The 18,772-nt window shown below is 35.7% G+C and overlaps 1 protein-coding gene across 1 annotated transcript in view; it reads left to right on the top strand.

Moving 5' to 3' along the window:
* The window catches only part of SPEF2 (sperm flagellar 2), an 87,233-nt gene that overhangs the window by 52,165 nt on the left and 16,296 nt on the right, over positions 1-18,772 (top strand). Inside the window, exons 27-29 of the mRNA XM_037374491.1 lie at positions 1,692-1,830; positions 4,447-4,676; positions 18,604-18,698. Coding sequence (XP_037230388.1) covers positions 1,692-1,830; positions 4,447-4,676; positions 18,604-18,698 — 464 coding nt within the window. The remainder of the gene's footprint in view (positions 1-1,691; positions 1,831-4,446; positions 4,677-18,603; positions 18,699-18,772) is intronic.

Here is an 18,772-nt window from a genome sequence, read left to right as displayed (position 1 = left end):
AAAGATGACTAAATCTGCTGAGCTGTATTGGATAATTGCACAGACATGTATCTGGTACATTTGAGGATCATAGTTTCACTTACAGCTATGGTAAGTGGATGCTTGTGCGTTTGGTTATAGAGATACATAAAGACTAGAAAAGTCACTAGTTGCAGACAGTTTAAAAAAACATACCAACTGATTTCATATTCCATTTCTGTATTGTATCAATGTGCCTTGCCTTTTATTTTGCTACTGTTAAGAGAGCAGTTTTATCAGTGAAATGTGCAGTACCTGCTTCTGAAAATGCAGGGAGACAAAAATTGTCATAGACTTATCTTCGTATCGTACTGGCAGCAGCTACTCAAGGAAAATGCAGAGAAGTCACAAATAAGGCAGCCTTAAACCATATTAAAGAAAAGTGACTAGACAGGCACAAAGCATCCTCTTAAGGTACTTTTAGTTGCTTAGAACCTTTAATCCTGTTTTTGCCATCAAATAGCCCTCCATGAGACCCAATGCATTCTATGTTTAAAATTTTGAAAGTCAACTCTTTCTTGCTCAAAACAGAACATGTGCAGAGTTGTATTCTACTGTGGCTGAGAAATAACATTAGAAGGACATGCCTTGTATTTTTCAGGGTCCATCTTTCTACGTTGGTTGCCTAAAGAAAGTTTCAGCCCCAAATTTAAGTGTTTTGAAAACTTAGTAACGTATAGAATAAGGATTATAATGTAAATAATTTTACAGTCTTTAACTTTGAAGTCACTCTACTAGTTACTATATAATATTAATTGTTTAATAGATTCTGGAGTTGAGTACTGAACTTGCCTTCAGGATTGAGAATAATCTCCAGCCACTGGTCCTCTTTTCTTACTCTTCTTTTGTAAGACTTTGAATGTCTTTCAGTTCCTGTTCCATGTGTCTCTCAATACGTTATCTTTGCTGTCCTTTCATCCAGTTGGCATCCTTTTCACTTCAGACATTGCTGACTTGTTCCCCTTTCTTGTCCTTTTAGCTCCTTTCTTCAAAGTATTAGCCTCTCAGTGAGAAACCAGGTTTTTTTTTTCCCTCAGTTCTTCCCATTCTGAAAACAAAAAATCATGAAACTCAAATGTTTTTTATAGTTTCATGAAAATACTCTATGCATTATTTTGGTGGAGGTGAATTATTTTCTTAGTGCTTACTAACCAGACTCTTTTCTAATGCAACCTGAGTATGAGGATATAAAACAATTATATGTAGGAAGCTTGGAGGAAAACCAGTGAGATTAATTTTAAAGAGCTGGGGGTTAGAAACAGAAAAGCAAACTTTTTTTGTGATTTAACATATATAATGATTTAGATGTGTTTTCTTTAAAATGTATCCATAACAGGGTACTCACACTTGCATCATTAAGCTTCTAGATCTGTGGCTGTGTAGTGTCAATTTAGTTCAATGTCACTCTCTAATTAAACATCCCCTGCACCTCTATATTAGTTTTATCAAGGTATTTGTTACATTGTGAATTCTGATGCTTATAGAAGACACACTTTTGTAAAATACATGGTGTAATAGGGGTGATTCTGAAAAATAATTTGTTCAAGAATATAAGAAGTGAAATAAATATTTTACTGCCTAAAAACTGGTAAACATGTTAAACTTTAAATGCTTAAGACTGAGAATTTTCCTCAAATTTTATAATTATTATTACGGTATTACTGTTTAAACAGAAGTAGCTGCAAAATCTCGACTAGAACTTATAAAAGAAAAAGCTTTAGCATTTGTTGAAGAGTTAACAATGAAAACAGAAGAGGCTTATAAAGATATGGAAAAGTGGCTTGAATCCAGATTCTTGGCAGAAATGTCAAGGTAATGTATACCCAAGTTTAAACAGGAACCTTTTTTTTTCCAAACTAGTCTATGCTAGTAAAGACAGTCATATATATAGTAGCAAATAACCTGAAAAAAATACATAGAAAATAATCATTTCATTTCATGAACTGGAATTTAATTGTATCTTAAATACCTCAATGGTAATAACTAATTCCTTGGATGGTTACATGGTCTGATGGCAGCAGTAGAGGTAATTATCAGTTCTGCTCTTTTTCTACACTATGGGTTTAGCAGGTTTACAAGCATCAGCAGACAACCAGTTATTCGATTTAGTAGAAGCCTCTGTATCATTTCAGTGGCTTCTGTTACTTTGAATTGTGGGGTTGTTTTCTTTCTAGTGCTTCACACATGCTGGAAAATTCCACTTGCTATTATTACCATGATGTATAACATTTCTCAACATTATTTCGAGGTCCATTAAAAAAAAAAAAACCACAACAACTTCTTCTTTGCAAGTTTGCTGTCCTAGTAAATAAAATGTGCTTGGGACCACTCTATGACACTTAGGCCATCTGGCATAGAATGACCTATGTCCATTTCATTAAAGGATTTTACTTTCCAAAAAAAAGGGATCACTGCCTTTTGGAAAACGTTTCGCCTGTACTCATTTTTGAAGCATACCTGGGACTGCGCTGGTTGATCCATGTCAGGGCAAGACCAAGACAAGAGACAGAAATACAGGATTTCATTCATAGAATGATTTGAGTTGGAGGTTTAAAGTTTGGCCCTTAGAGACCATCTAGTTCCAACCCCCCTGCCACGGGCAGGGACACCTTCCACCAGACCAGGTTGCTCAATGCCCCATCCAGCCTGGCCTTGAACACTTCCAGGGATGGGGCATCCACAGCTTCTCTGGGCAGCCTGTGCCAGTGCCTCAGCACCCTCACAGTAAAGAATTTCTTCCTAGTATCTAATCTAAATCTATCCTCTTCCAGTTTAAAACCATTACCCCTTGTCCTGTCACTACGTGCCCTTGTAAAAAGTCCCCCTCCAGTTTTCTTGTAGGCCCCCTTTAGGTACTGGAAGGCTGCTGTAAGGTCTTCCTGGAGGCTTTGCTCCTCCAGGCAGAACAACCCCACCTCTCTCATCCTGTCCACATGGGAGAGGTGCTCCAGCCCTCTGATCATCTTTGTAGTCCTCCTCTGGACCCACTTCAACAGGTCCATGTCCTTTTTATGCTGGGGGCTCCAGAGCTGAACACAGTACTCCAGGTGGGATCTCACAAGAGAGGAGTAGAGGAGGAGAATCACTTCCCTGGATCTGCTAGCCATGCTCCTTTTGGTGCAGCCCAGGATATAGTTGGGTTTCTGGGCTGCAGGTGCACATTGTCAAGCCATGTTGAGCTTTTTGTCCACCAGCACTCCCAAGTCCTTCTCAGGGCTGCTCTCAATCCTTTCGTCCTGTGGCCTGTATTGATACTGGGGGTTGCCCCGACCCAGGTGCAGGACATTGCACTTGGCTTTATTGAACCTCATGAGGTTCACTCAGGCCCACCTCTCAAGCCTGTCCAGGTCCCTCTGGATGGCATCTCTTCTCTCCAGCATGTTGACCACATCGCACAGCTTGGTGCCATCAGCAAATTTGCTGAGGGTGCACTCAATCCTACTGTCTATGTCACCACAAAGACGCTGAACAGCACTGGTCCCAGTATGGACCCCTGATGAGCACCAGTTTTTACTGGTCTTCACTTGGACATTGAGCCATTGACCACAACTCTTTGAGTGCAACCATCCAGCCAATTCCTTATCCACTGAGTGCTCCACCCATCAAATCCATGTCTCTCCAGTTAAGAGACAAGGATGCTGTGTGGAACAGTGTCAGTTGCTCTTCCATCATCTGCCAGTGCTGTAACCGTGTCATAGAAGGCCACCAAATTTGTCAGGTACAACTTGCCCTTGGTGAAGTTCTGTTGGCTGTCACCAGTCTGAAGCATATGAAGGCCCTAACAGGCACTAGCTCAAAGAGGCTGAGCCTCTGCCTTCCAGACAGTTTTATTTGCTCTCCTGCTACCAAAGACACAATATTTACAGGTCGTGTCCTTTGACCTGACAGCCCAGGCCAAAACTATATCTAGTTGAACATTATGGACAGCTGACACCTTTCCCTGTATAAATTGTACTCATTACACTTGAAACAGGAGTTCATAAGTCCCTCCACAATGCTACTTTACAAAGTGCTTTATACATCTAGCATTTCAGGGCAGAGCAGAAGACAAGGCATTGAAATAGGCTAAAGGATGATTACAGATGGAGTATGTATGCTCAACCCATATAACGTTTATGAAATAAAGAAAGTCTTACCCTTTCATATTTTTCCATAAGATCTTTTCTGTGGCTTAGATATGCCTTTATATAAATTTCTCTATCACAGACAACAGGCAAAAGAGTTTTTGCTGCCAGAGGAGGAGTACACTTCATAATTATTTTTCTGAGAACAGAATTCACAGAGAGGATTTGTAATTCTTACTTCAGGAAAGCTCTCAAAGCATAAACATAGTAAAATTTGAACCCAAGTTATTAAGTTAATATTAATTTTAGATTAAAAAATTAATACTAAAAGTACTCATTGTTTTCTGTGTTTACGCTTTCGTAGTGTTGAAAAGCTGGCTGAGGTTTCACGACATCACATTGAGAGTTCTAGCAAAATCCAGTATGAAATTATTTTAGAAGAAACTGATTTCTTCATCAGCACTGATGTAAAAGTTATTCCTGACCCTGTTCCTTTACCACATGTTCCACGTGTAGAGACCTCTGGAAGTGGTACTCTTACTGTTTCACAACTTAATGCACTTCATAAGCAGTTTCTACAGATGGCACCTAAAGGTAAGAAAAATTTTTCCTTTTCACTCCTGAAGGATTGTGTTACCTACTTAAAATTTAAAGTAATTGCTAGGAGCAATTAAACATTAGTTACTTATATTGTTAAAGGTTGTGCTAAAATTAAAGATCTAAATAAAAACATATTTGCAGAAGGTTTAATTACTGTCAGTTTTACATATTGTAATTATAATTTTAGTATGATTGCCATTAAAATAATGAAATACAATGTGTAATCATGTACTAAAAATTTTGGATCCAACTCTTCCAATGTTTTAAGGCCAAGAAAGCACAATTAAGTTGAATTTAATTCCTTATTCAGAGGAGAAATTCTAATTATATTTTGTGCTTTAATCCATTTTAGGGACAAAGATGTTTACAGTTTTCCTTTAGACAGTTGCATAACATCTTACCTATAGTGTGGAAGCATGTGTGTGTGTAAGCAGTCCAAACTCTTCTATAGACATTAATTTAGCAGATAGTATTGCATATATAATGCCATATGAAACTAAAAATCTGCACATTTACAATCATGGTGAGGTGAAACACAGGTAGCAGTTTGACTATTCTTTCCACTTAAAAGGTTTGTCTAATACAAACTCTAATATTCTTGACATGTTTAAAACAGAACAACTATTTTCCTTGTACATTTATAACAAGCAAGAAGACAAAATCTTTATCTTTCTACAATATTGTCCTTTTGATAATAGTATTATACTCACTAAAATTACCCAAGATGATTTGCAGAGCTATGCAAAAAGGTAAATATATTGACTTATTATTGTCACCAGACAGTAAAAGAATGCTGCTGGATGTTCTCTGGGACAATGGTAAAGAGTTACTGTTTAAAATAAGGTCCCAAAGAATATGCAACAGCATTCTTCTACTGTCTGGTGACTATTAAGTCAAGATATTTACATTTTTGGATAGCTGAATTAGGATGGGAAGCACAAGCTGTACAAGGCACCTTTTAAATACTTCCAGTTCTCTTACATACTTTAAGACTGCACAGATCACATCCCAGATTTCCTAAGGCAACCACTTCCCTTCATTACAGAGTCTCCACAGGAAGAGTTAAATCCTTCCTCTCCTAAAACATCAGGAAATCAGGAAATTTTTTCACATCCTTTTGTTTCCCCTTGTTCAATATCATGCCTCCTTAGTAGGTAGTCTCTTACTGAAAAGAGGGAAAAACACTAAACCACCCAGCATGGTGGCAGTGAAACTGCTGGACAGCGGCTCTGAAGGAGATGAAAAGAAACAAACCAATCCCTGTCTTTGAGAACCTCTGAACAAATCTAGATTTGCTGCCAAACATCTTAGTCTTCTAATTCTTACTCACTTGAGCAGCCCCCTGAGCATTCATAATGGAAATCCACACAAATGAGCACACAAGGCATAGACTATAGAGCAAGTCTGAACAGAATAAATCTACCACTCTTCTGTACTATATTAATAGCAAAATTCTGAAAGTTCTTCTGAAAATAAAATATTAGGTTTATTTTCTGTAGCATTATGGAGATTACATGAAGAAGAATTTTACCTAGAAATCCAAGCAAAACAAAGAGTGACAGAGGAGAATGTTGGAAAAAATAAATATATAAACAGATTTCTCACAGGTTATTTGATAAGGATCAGAAAGATGTCTTTTCAAGATAAGTTTAACAAATTGCCAAAATGAAAGCAAAAAGTGGGAGTGCCAATATACTTTAAAATTGCATCGTACTTACAAAAGAAATCTTATAAAATTATAAACAGTTTTGTGTTTCCTAGGAATTTAAACTTTTAAAGAACTGCCGATTATCCTGCACACTTGGATCTCCATGGAAGCACATTATTCACCATTCTAAGCACCGATGGACAAAATATACAAAATATATGCTGGACCTTCCTCCCTACTGACACAGTCTTTAATTTGATAAGGACATCCTTAAATTATTATTTTTTTATTGTTCCAAGTGCCGTTGCCCAAACTGAAGGTGGCTCTGCAGTATTTGTTATTTTCTCTAACTCTTTTGATAAATTTATTAACATTCCTTTAATATATTGCCTCAGGAACCTGCTGCTTTTTTATTTCTAGTTCTTTCTAGAACTGTGACAGGCCTTAAATGGAACTACTAACAATTTTTTTCTTTTCTTTTCTACAGTGTCTTTGGATATGTTCTGTTCTTATCAACAAAATTAAACTAACTGTCTATTAGAACTCACCCCTTTTGATTCCCTGTAACACTGTATTCTTCCTATGACCACATCTGTTGTCAATTCAATTAGCACACATCTGAAATGTCTCAATTTTCTTCTACAGGTTCTTCTTTAGAAAATGGTTTGCATTACCAAACAGATCAAAATAGATTATATTCCAGACTTTTGTCCTCCATCTTATAACTGAATTACACAAGAGAATTTTAGATCTTGGGTTTTTTTTACAGTCATGAACCATTCCATTTTGAATTATGGAACTGATTCTTCCTCAGAAATAAACTTCAGTTGGGTTTAAAAAACTTACATATCCAATATACAAAAAATGTTTAAAATGCTTGTTTATAGAACTAGATATGAGGCAGTAAAACATAGAGGACGTCCTATGACCAAATTGTATTACTATTTCTTTTCAAATTGTAGACTTGTCAGTTGAGTTTTACTGTGTTAATAGATTTGGAAGAGACAGGCATATTATAGTGTGTGTCTGTTTCAGCTGAATTTTTGCCTTTTTAATAGAATACCGTGTTGAGTGGAATAGTCAGAATTATATGCTTACCTGAATAATGTCTATATATTATGTTTTCTCTTGGCGAGCACTTTTGTGTAAGCAATTCAAGACCTTATAGTAATCCTGATGATCTCATCTTGCTGGAAACAAGAGTGTGAAGTCTATACATGAGCACAGAAATAAGTTCATCATATGTAACTTATCTTTTCTAAGACTGTATATGTTTTCAATGTTCTTTTTTTTTTAATTTGTATACAGAGGAAGTATTTTTTTACTAGATAAATTATTTAGGTAGAAAATGCCTAAACTTTTGGGATATAAATCCTTTAATCAGAAATCCAGAATAGATACAATACCTTTCCCTATAGATAATGCAACAACTGACTTAGTTTGACTTACACCTCCTGTTATGTCTCTTATGATTCATGTATGTTGTTTAATTTCAGAAATCTGTGACTGCTTATGGTGTTTAAAACTCTACGCATCCAATTACTTTTATGAAATATATTTAACGTGTTTGTATGTGTTTCTGTGCATTTGAATATATACACGAGTATTAAGATTTTAGTCAGCATGGCAGAGGAACTCTCCTTTCTCCTCACTGCGTCTGTGCAGCAACAGTCATACCCTAGTCTGTGTGGTTCTAGATTTAAAATTCCAATTCTTGCTAATTAGTGAAGATTAGACATATTACATAGCAGAATCGATAACAATTAGTGAGTAAACAAGGTGAATATTTACAGTGAAATTCACTTTCAGGGTGCGATGCTTATCTCGGTGTCTTGGAGGGAATTAATCATGTTTGAGACTCCTGTCTTTTTCATCTAAGGACAGAAGTACCCCATATTACTAGCTTTTAAACTACTAAAATTAAATGAATATAGTTCAGCCTTGGGGGTTATTTCACTTATTCATCTCTTATAGCATTGCTACAGACTCTGGTGCATAACTTCATAGATTTTCATCCAGACTTTTAGTCAGAAATTGCTATGGAAACATTTTTTTCGGTGAAAATGGAGGGGAATAGAAATCTGCTTAAATGTTTTGGTAAAATTTGATGAAAAGAGAATAAAATGTTTACAAAATTCGCATCTCTGGTATAGGTTTACAATCTCTTCATATTTTGTTGCGTGTGTAAAGTTTTAATCTGAATGTTTACTACAGTTCTTACGTTTAGGGAAATATTTTCATACAGGCACTGTATGAAAATATTCTGCTAACTGATGTGTCATTAAGAAATAGTCTATTTTGTATATCTGTGCCTTATAACTGAAACGTGAGGATTGTTCTTTATGTCTTGTCCCTTTAAAATTTCAGTCTTGGTTCGCAAGGTACACATTTAGTGTACATGTACACTGCTGTCATTGGTAATGATCCTTTTTGAATTTTTATTTTTCTGTTTTCAGTTTCACTTGTCATAATCTTAGTTTATTCTGTAATTTTTTTGCAGTTGTTTATGATGTTTCTGCACTGTTTATTGAAAATATAGATACCCTTGTCTGTGTCACCTTGTGTATCAGTGAATGATACTAATTTTAAAAAAGATTTTGATGAAAAACAGTTCTGCCCTATGCAGCTTTTTCTACATTAGTTTTCATTTTCATTTTGTTGATGACAAAAATCAGATGTGAAAAAGAGGTTGCTTCATAAGTAGTACAGGCTGGTTTCCTTTTGTATCCTGTGTTCCTTCCATAGTAGCACTGCAACAAATCCCGCTTTTTCCCATGTTCCCAGCTTCCTCCCACTAGTCCATCTCCTGTTCCTTTCCATGTCTGTTAGCCTCATTTAAAAAAAAAACAAACAAGACAGACAACAACCAGCAGTTGTCTTTCATGTCATCTTACCTGCATGTTTTGCTTGCACAGAATGCTGTGTGTGGTCTGGAACTGCGTTTAGTCTGACTTAACGACTCTTGGCCACAGAGTGGGTAAAAGCTGGTCATCTCCCCAGTTTTTCCTCAATGGCAGTGTTATGAAGATCTTTCTCTTGTACCTCAGAACAGATCTGAAAAAAAATTTGTACGACCTTCGTAACTCTACCATACTGATAAACTTGGTTCAAATTGGCCATTCTGAAATTATCAATGGGGAAACACAGGAAGACAGACAAATTGGTATTTGTTCTCACAAACTGTATAATGCACATACAAAAATTTGCCCCTTCTTGTAAAACAGGAAAAAGTGGGTCACAAGGACTTTATCTTAAGATCTTTTAAAGCACCAGAAATGGCGTTTCTTTCTATGATTAACTTACTGTAATTGTTAATTCTGCCTGTTGAAGTACACATACTCCACAGTAAGGAGGATGGGGAGTCAAGTTGTTCCCAGGTCATTTCCTCAGCGCTTTAGTTCTGCTATTTCCCAACTAACAGATTTCTTGGTTTACTGTCTCAGTTCTGCATGGAATTTGCCTTCATGGAATTATGTGACTGCTTTCTTTTCAAAGTTATGACCTTATGACCTTATGGCAACAGCGTACTAAAAGAATCATAAACTTAAATGCAAAAAGTGGGAGATTCACAAGCTCTGAAGACAGAATTTTCAAAAACACCAGCTTATAGCATATGCTCCTACAAAATGTAACAATGACCATCTTGAGAACAAAATGTGAAGCTTATGCTGTTCTTTCTCAAAGCAGTACTAAAATAATTTAATGGTTGGACTTGATCTCAAAGGTTTTTTTCCAACCTAAATTTTTCTATGATAAATCTATTTTAAAAAGATCAGGTCAAACATCTGCCATGGAACATCTTATGCCTGTAACAGCTATTTGATTATGTATTTATGGGTTTGCTCCAAGTTAACTTGTCTGTTAGTGTTAGGTGTAATGGGCATCTTAATAGGTTTGTGACTTCAGTAGTATCTTCTGGAGACATTTTGCCTGAAAGACCATTCTGAATTCCACTCCCTAGCTCCGTTTTTCTGTTTCAAAAAATCGTATTGCTGCTGTACTTTACTGGTTGCATATTCTGACAAACTTCTGGTAGTCAAAAGGAAATTAGAGTCAAAACGAAATTAGAGTCAAAACTGACCATTTCTTACAAGGGTCCTGGGTAGCCTCCAAGTGATTTAAGAGTAGATCTGTTTTCTTTGTTCTCTTTTATGGCTGTTCAAGTCACAGTCTAGTCCCAAATTAACAAAATAAATGTGGATTAAAAAAAAATACAACTGATATTTATTAAATAAAAACTATTTTATATTTAGTTGTTTCTTTTTAAATTATAGCCATAAGAGCACTGAAGCAATTTAAAAGCAAGACTAATTCTTCTATCAAGAGAGAAGGTGGTGATGGAGGGAAAGCGAAGAGAGATCTGGAACATCAGATAACAAAAAGGAATCGCCAGTTTCCAAAAATATGGCTAACAAAATACTCCTGGTTAAAATATGATGACGAAAGGGGAATAATGTTTTGTGCACCATGTCGTAAGCATAATGTAGATTTGGGGGAAAATATTCACAATTTTTGTTCTGGCACTGATGACTTCAAACTTGAATTTATAAATACACACCAAAGTAGTGAAGCTCATGCCTGGGCTACCTGCATGGAAGCTGCCAGTACTGCTTCACCAAATGCAGCTTCTGCTGAGCAGATGTTAAAGAGCATGAACTCCATAACATTAGGTAGAGTAGAAAATATTTTTAGAACATGCCATGCTATTGCTAAGTCTGGTCGTCCCTTTACAGACCTTGACTGGATGTGCAAACTAGATGATATGAAAGGAGTGGATATTGGTTCTGTGTTTAGAAATGACAAATCAGCAAGAATGTTTATACATTTTATTGCTGAAGTAGAAAGAAGAGCTTTGAAAGAGAAACTGGAGAAATGTAAATTCTTTTCTGTTATTAGTGATGGAGTCACAGACAGTATACTTAAAGCAGCTGCAGTTGTGTACGTACGCTTTGCAAATGAAGGAAAAGTCCATTGCCAGATTGTTGGGGTTCAACCTGTTCACAAAACCGATGCTTCAGCTATTAAAAATGCAATTGAGGAAACGTTGCAAATAAATCTTCAGCTTAGTCTGGCAAGCCAAGACTGGTCAAGAAAATTAGTTGGGTTTGGAAGCGATGGGACAGATGTCATGGTAGGAGAAAACAGTAGGGTAGCTAAACTTCTGAGGGAAATTCAGCCTTGTGTACAGTCTGTGCATTGTTTTGCTCACCGGCTAAAGCTGGCTTACAAAGGAGCACTGAAAAATATTCAGCTATACAACATCTTAAGCAATGTCTTGAGAAGTTTGTATTACTTTTATCGTAACTCACCTCTAAATAAGAATAATCTCAAAGCCACATATGAAACCATCAAGTTACGCCCAGCTGTTCCTTCTCGAATTGGAGGCTCCCAGTGGCTTCCTCGCCTACAAACAGCTCTACAAATTCTCCTTAAAGGTTATCCTGCAATTGTTCTACATCTGAGTAAGGTAAATGATACAAAATTTGGATATAACTTCAGGAAAAATTAATTGCCATGGCTAAGTTTGGTCTGCATACCTGATCCTTTCATTTTCTGTATTGATTTCCAGATTGAAAGAGATTCAAGATCCTCAAACCAGCAGAAAGTCAAAGGCCTTTTACACATCCTTCTGAGAATGGAGATAGTAAAATTTTCTCACTTTTTGTTGGATGTCATCAATGTCCTCAACATTCTGTCACGTGTTACTCTGGATCATGACTCTTCCATTGCAGACATATTTGCAACCATGCAGTCAACACTGGAAACACTCCACATGTATCAAACAAGGTCTGGCATTTCTAACAACTGAACAATGATCCCTTAGAATATAATAAAAGAGTATTATATGTTGTTTTGTGTTCTGTACCTTTCAGAGCTGGTCCAAAGGAGCGGCTGATAGAGACCATTCAGCATTTTCATGGCTACCAGCTTGTTGGAAATAGAAATATTTCAGCAGTACGAACAACAGTACTAAGGAATTTGGTAAAGAGGCTACGCGATTGTTTTTGCGATGCAAGTCAAGATGTTTTAAAAGCAACTACTATTGGAAGTTTTAAACTATGGCCTGATAAAATTAAACAAGGTATAGAACTGTGATAGTGGCTATTTGAAGAGCACCTTCTAAATGTTTTACAAGCATAAAAATATTTTTGTTTTGCCTCTGTTATAGAATTTGGTGAAAAGGAAGTGTCTGTCTTGACTAAACATTATGAAGTCATTCTGGAAGCTGCTAGTGTGAAAATAGGTGAAGTAGAAACTGAATGGAACATGTTGAAAATAGAGTTGTACAACAGGTAATAAGAAAACTGCATTTGTGTCCGTTTATTGATTTACTCAGAAGGATGATGGAAATACATTTAGTGATAGTTGTAATTATACTTCTTACCATGCTTTTTAGATTTCAGAACATCCAGACCTTGACATGGGATGTGGTGAACTCATATTACTCAAAGAAGTATCCCAACATCCTGACACTGGTAGATTTGATCCTAACTCTGCCAGCAAGCTCAGCTGAAACAGAGCGAGGCTTCAGTCAAATGAAACTCACCATGATGCATTTGCACTCTAAACTAAGGTCTGAAAGTGTGACGGATCTTATGATAATTCAGATGAACTCTCCAGATATCAAGAGATTTGACCCCCAGAAAGCTATTCATTTGTGGAATGTTACTTGGCAAAGAAAGAGAAGACTACAGGGAGGTGATATGATGACAAGTGAAAGATCAGACTACTCCTCTGAGTTTGATTTGGAGAGTTTCTGTGGAAGTGACTAGATGAAAATTGTTAGTTTTTATTTCAAAATCTTCTTGTAACGTACATGGACACTTCAACAGAATACCTTGCAGGGTTAATAAGGGTCATATTTTTTTTTTTTTTCATAATGTATTGTAATGTTAAAATATGTCTTTTCTTCAATTGCCAGTAGATGTTTGCATTTGCCCATCTCCTATTTGCCTGACTTCTATGAATCTGAAGACAGTGAACAAAAATAATGTACACTGTTACCTTGGTGACATGCTAGAGGGGCAACTTGTAAATTCTATCTGATTGTATATTGCACTTAGCTGAGTCATAATATATTATAACCGCTGGAGTTAACCCTCATCTTATTATCAGTGTTTAATAGTTCAAGAAGCTTCATGGATTCTGAAAACCCTGATTTTTTTTTTTATAAGCGTGTGGAAGATCAGTGCTTTATATCTGTCAAATGACTGCTTGACCTCTGTAGCCTATGAATTTTGGGTCATACCTTCTCTCCGTATCTGTATGTGTTTCTATTTTTTATTCTCTTTTGGATAAGGTTTAACATGACCTTTCACAGATTGTTGTCAGACTTGTCCTTCAGAAGACTTTCCTACAGAGGTAGAACAGGTTCATTTTCCATTGCTGATTATTAATTGCACAAATCAGTCTTCCCATAGGTAATACTCTTACAGCCAGCATATCACTAATTACTTCACAGCTTGTACCACTTTTTTTCTCTGTAAAAATATTTGTGAGCATTGCAATAAGAATACTGCATCTTGATTTTTAATGTAGGAGCTAGAATCAGAATTGTTCAGCGAAGTATCTGATTTCACAATTTCATAATTCTACATGTTCTAAATGCAATTTTCTACTTGATAATTTCCAATCAAGGTAAAGCATACCAGCAGAATCTGTATCTACTATGAAGGAAAAAGCAATGATCTATAACAAAAGATAGCTAAAGTGCAGTCATTAATGACCCTTCTTAATTCTTCGAATAGTGATGAAGATGAAGTAGAAATAATTTGGGAGAAATTAATGTGTGGTCATTCACCTTTAAATCAACCCTTTTCTAAATCAAGATCAAGTCTCTAATTTCATTTTAGTTGTTGCCTAGTAACTGCAGAAGATATATACATACATATATATAGTCTTGTTTTGTGTGTCTTGTATATATTTTCATGCTACTTCTAGGTCTAAACAGGATGTCAGAAATAGAGCAGGTTTAGAGTACATGCCTCATTAAGGGATGTTTGTCCACTCAAGTAGAGTTGATTGGTAGGGATCAGAAAAAGAGATCAGTACTGTGCATTATATAGGTGACTATAATAGATCCATCATTGAAATATCTTCATTTGTGATTTCTGTGGTAACAAAAATGTTTACCTAAAGTAAAATACTTTACCTAATAAGCAACAGGATATATGTTCTACAGGGTACCTTATTAGATATACAACATTGCTAATTCTAAGGATTTTCTCTTAAGTCACATAATACCACATTTTAACTTAATGTCTTCAAATAGGAAGATTTTGACTATGATGACATTAGAAAAAGTTTGAAAATGTGTCCCCAGAATGTCCAACAGTAGAAGAAAAATACTGAAGTAATGAACAAAACTGTATTTAGAACTTGTAACACTGAAGTCAATTCCATGATGCACAAGGGCAGCATCACATTTTTAGTGTTAGGTCTGAAGATAATAGGTATATTGCCCTTGGAAAAATTGTAGCAAAATCTTATTGTCATAACAAGTAGTTGGAGGGGGATATCAAGAAGTCATCCGTATCTGAATATGGGGTCTGGTTTAGTCAATCTATATCCAGTATTTATCCTTGTTCTTCTTTGATAAGCTTTTAAAATAGTCCACTGTAGAATGTGTGGGGTTTTGTCCTTAGTGCTTTGATGTCCTTATTATGTGGGTTTTTAGTATTGTCTGAAATGTTTTTGATGCAGATAAACTTTATGTCCTATCATTCTTCCTAACTGGAGCTATGGAGCGGGTGTTATCCCTATCCTCTTTGTAACATTGGTTTTAACTGGAAAACTACTGTGTTTTCTCATGATCTTCCTTTCGTAGATGAAACAAGCAGAATTCCTTCAACCTTGCCTCTTAGGTCATGCTTTCTAAGCCTGTGATGATTCTTACTGCTTTCTTCTGGGTACTCTTTAGTTTCCATACATCCTTCTAGATCTGCAAATTCCAAAATTGTATGCCAGCAGAAGCCTTAACATCTGAAAAGAATGCAAGTGATTATATCCAATATCTTCCTGTGTACTTTCTGGTGATATTGTAATCTTCCATAATCCCTGGAGCTTTTTCTACAGAAATTTCTTTGTCAGTAAGATTCCTACTGGGACATTTATGCAGTTCATTCTTTCAGCCCAGTGTGGCACTTGACATTTATTCTTATTGGATAGTGTCCTTTTTATCCTAGACTATATCTCAAATTTGTAAAGTTCACTGAATTCTAATCCTGTTCTTGAATGTGCTTTAAGTGCTTTCCTGATTGGTTTTGTCTGCAATGTAGTAAGTGTATTTATTTGTGCAGTCTGTTTCCTCAAAGTACTTAGATCTGTTTCCAGTGAAATTTACTTACTGATCTTGACCATCTCTCCAGTTTTTCAAAAGCTTTTGAATTCTGATTCTTTTTCAAAATTGCATGCTATCCCTTCTAATTAAAAGTGGTTCTGCGCATTTAATAAGTTCATTTTCTATTCAGTCTCCTACATCAATCAACAAAAACCTGTTAGGTATGGTTGGGGGGTTTTTTTGGACTTAACAAAAAGGTCTTGTAAAGAGCATACCTGTTTTGAAACCAGTCTTGTTAAGTGGACAAAGCCAATTCTGGGAATTGTTTTCACATTCTTTCCCAGAGGACGTTATTTCCTTTTACCCTTGCAGAGTACTGTTTGCAGATACCAATATTATTCTCTCAGCACCATCTGTGTAGCTGCCCACTCATATCATCTTTCCATGATTAAAAGCATTGGCAACCCCTGAATTAAATTGATGAATCACCTTTTGTCTTGTAGTATGATCAGATATTTTAAACAGTTCCATGCTCTGTAGCATAAAAATACATTAAATCTAGACAAAATATCTAAAAATACATTGAGAAAACTTATTTGGTATCTTTTGTATATGCTTACAAGGGATTTCCTCTCTTTCTCAGACTTCCTCATTCCTGCTAGGTATGTCATGAGGAGGATTTAGGTCACACTCCGTTTGAAGTTTGTGAACTGTTATAACTTTTTGACAACACTTTGGAATTCTCCCACTTCAGATGTTTCAGGAGGAGGTGGTAAAGTAAAAGGAATTACCCTACAGCACATCAGCAATTCTGCTATTAATAAAGTAGCTTAGCTCTGAATGAAAGAGAAGGTTGTTTCTCCATATTTGTCACAGAGGAAGAAAAATGGGTAGACACTGCAGGTCACCTGGCAGCGCATACATTATTTCTTGATTCAAGTTCTTTAATATCCTTACCCCTCAAATACTTAGGTACGTTTCTGAAGTCATGTAGCCTCACAAAAATGACATGACGATATTAGTATCCTTTTAGAATTTTGTGCAGAAGACCAAAATTAAATTTCTTTTTAGGAAGCCAGAAACTCATAGGGAATACAAGAACAGCATTTTTTATGGTCATATAGGGAAACCATAGTAGGAATTGAACAATTTAAACCACAAGATAATGTGAGAGAAAGAAGCTAGATTGCCAGATTACTGGGGATCAGATGTGGAAAGGGAAATGTTTAATAAACCATGAAATAAAAATTATAATACCTGGGCTTTTCATCATACATCACTAGAAAATTTGAGACTGCAAATAAGATGTTAGAATTTTTCCTTTTATTTTAATATAAAATTTTCAGTGGCTCCTTAGTGGACTATAGGTTGTTATCCCCATGAACCCCTAAAAAGTTACCTGGTTTATTGAATCTTCTGTGAAGTCTCCAATAGTGATACTTCTGTGATGTAGGCTTTATTGTGCTGCATGGTAATAATCTGATTTTTGGGACTTGAAGCTCTTGTCAAAATACAAGTTTCTGCTTACCTTAAAATTATTAAATCAGCAATCCAAGAAGCTTCAGTAAACAGCCTAACACATGATTTTTAAAAGGTGTTCTTTCTCAAAGTAGATAACTCAGAAACCCTCAAGAGACTATGTCAGAGCACTGTTACCAGTTTACTGATAGTTTTTCCCAGCTTTTGTGTTCATGCTGAAATTTGTTAGGACACAGGGCTTCAAATCCAGATTTTTCACCCTTCCTTTGTCCTGTCCCAACAGACCCTAAGCTTCCCAAATCTACTTTTTTCCTTTTCTCTCTAAGGTTATATGATTTCTCTGCTGTATTAAGATGTGCTGAGGGCATTACTCCTGGCTGCAGAGGTTGTAGGCTATTAATTGAAACTGACCACTTGATTTTGAATGCTGACATTATGAAATCAATATTTGAACACGTTCTTAATATTCCTACCACTTAAATCTTTCTTTGTAAACTTAACAAATTTTACTTCACATTTTCTTTTCAAAGAAAAAAGTTGTTAGCCATAGAATGTGTGCAGCTGTGCCTTTTTAAAAAGAAAAGAAATGCGACTGTAAAAGGAAAAAAATTTAGTAAGTCCTTCTAGTATTTCACTGATTGTATTTGCTTTTAAAGGTAATCTGAAAACTTACTGTTTAACCCTATGGAAGTGATCATAACCTGGCCAAATCAGCTTCATCTCTCAAAATTTAGATCACCTGAATCTTGGTTAATGTAGAGGTTTCGCAGTGAATCCTTACTGAGCCAGCAAAGTTGTTTCTGAACGAAAAGACTTGTATATGTCTGATAATTTTGGTATACATAATTTTGTGTTGTAATACTGTGCATGAAGTTCGAAGTTTCTATTTGCTTATAAGCAAATCCATGCCCATTAAAAAAAAAAAAAGAGGTTTTGTTGCACTTACTTATTTTTATCTGATTTCTTTAAATAAAATTAACAGAGATATTTATAAATCCCACAAACCAATTCTGGGAAGTTCTTTAAGCAATTCAGTTTGTTTCAAAGTTTAACAGACAATGATCCGAGTTTCCCATCCTATTCTCTAATGCTTGCTTTCAAGAGTAGAGATAGATTTATGACTGATTAAAATAGCGCATAGTGAAGGAAAAGGTTGATAGGTGTTCAATACACAGAGTATGTGTGTGATTGGTATTTGTGTACTGCTCACCAAGTGTCAGTGTAGACTAAGAGGATTGGTTAGTGATCACAGTGCGGATCAGGGCAAGCATCAAAAGAACTGCAATATATTGGAATATTAGACATTTTGCTTTTAGACAGGCCACATGGTTTATTCTGAATGAGAAAATTTTACATTTGACTTGAAAGATATTACCGCTATTAATAGTACATAACAGCAAAATAACTATTTTCCCATATGGCCATTAAAATAAAAAAATATATTTCCTTTAACAAAAGAAGACTATTTTAAATGGTAAACAGTTTTTTTATATGTATTGACTTTCTTTTATTAGGTTTTATACAAAAGGAAGTATTTATTGACTTGATTAATTTGAATCTTGGAACAAATTGCCTTCCTGATGTATGGATGAACTTAACACTTCCAGATGTAAGTTAACACCTATTTTCATACCAGTTAACTACTGGTTTGTGCAGAAGATGCAGTGTTGTCCTTACTGTGAT

This window comes from Falco rusticolus, chromosome Z (assembly GCF_015220075.1).
Source record: "Falco rusticolus isolate bFalRus1 chromosome Z, bFalRus1.pri, whole genome shotgun sequence".
In the NCBI taxonomy this organism is placed as follows: Eukaryota; Metazoa; Chordata; class Aves; order Falconiformes; family Falconidae; genus Falco; species Falco rusticolus.
The sequence above is the reverse complement of the archived record's forward strand: the minus strand, read 5'-3'. Positions and strand labels throughout refer to the sequence as shown.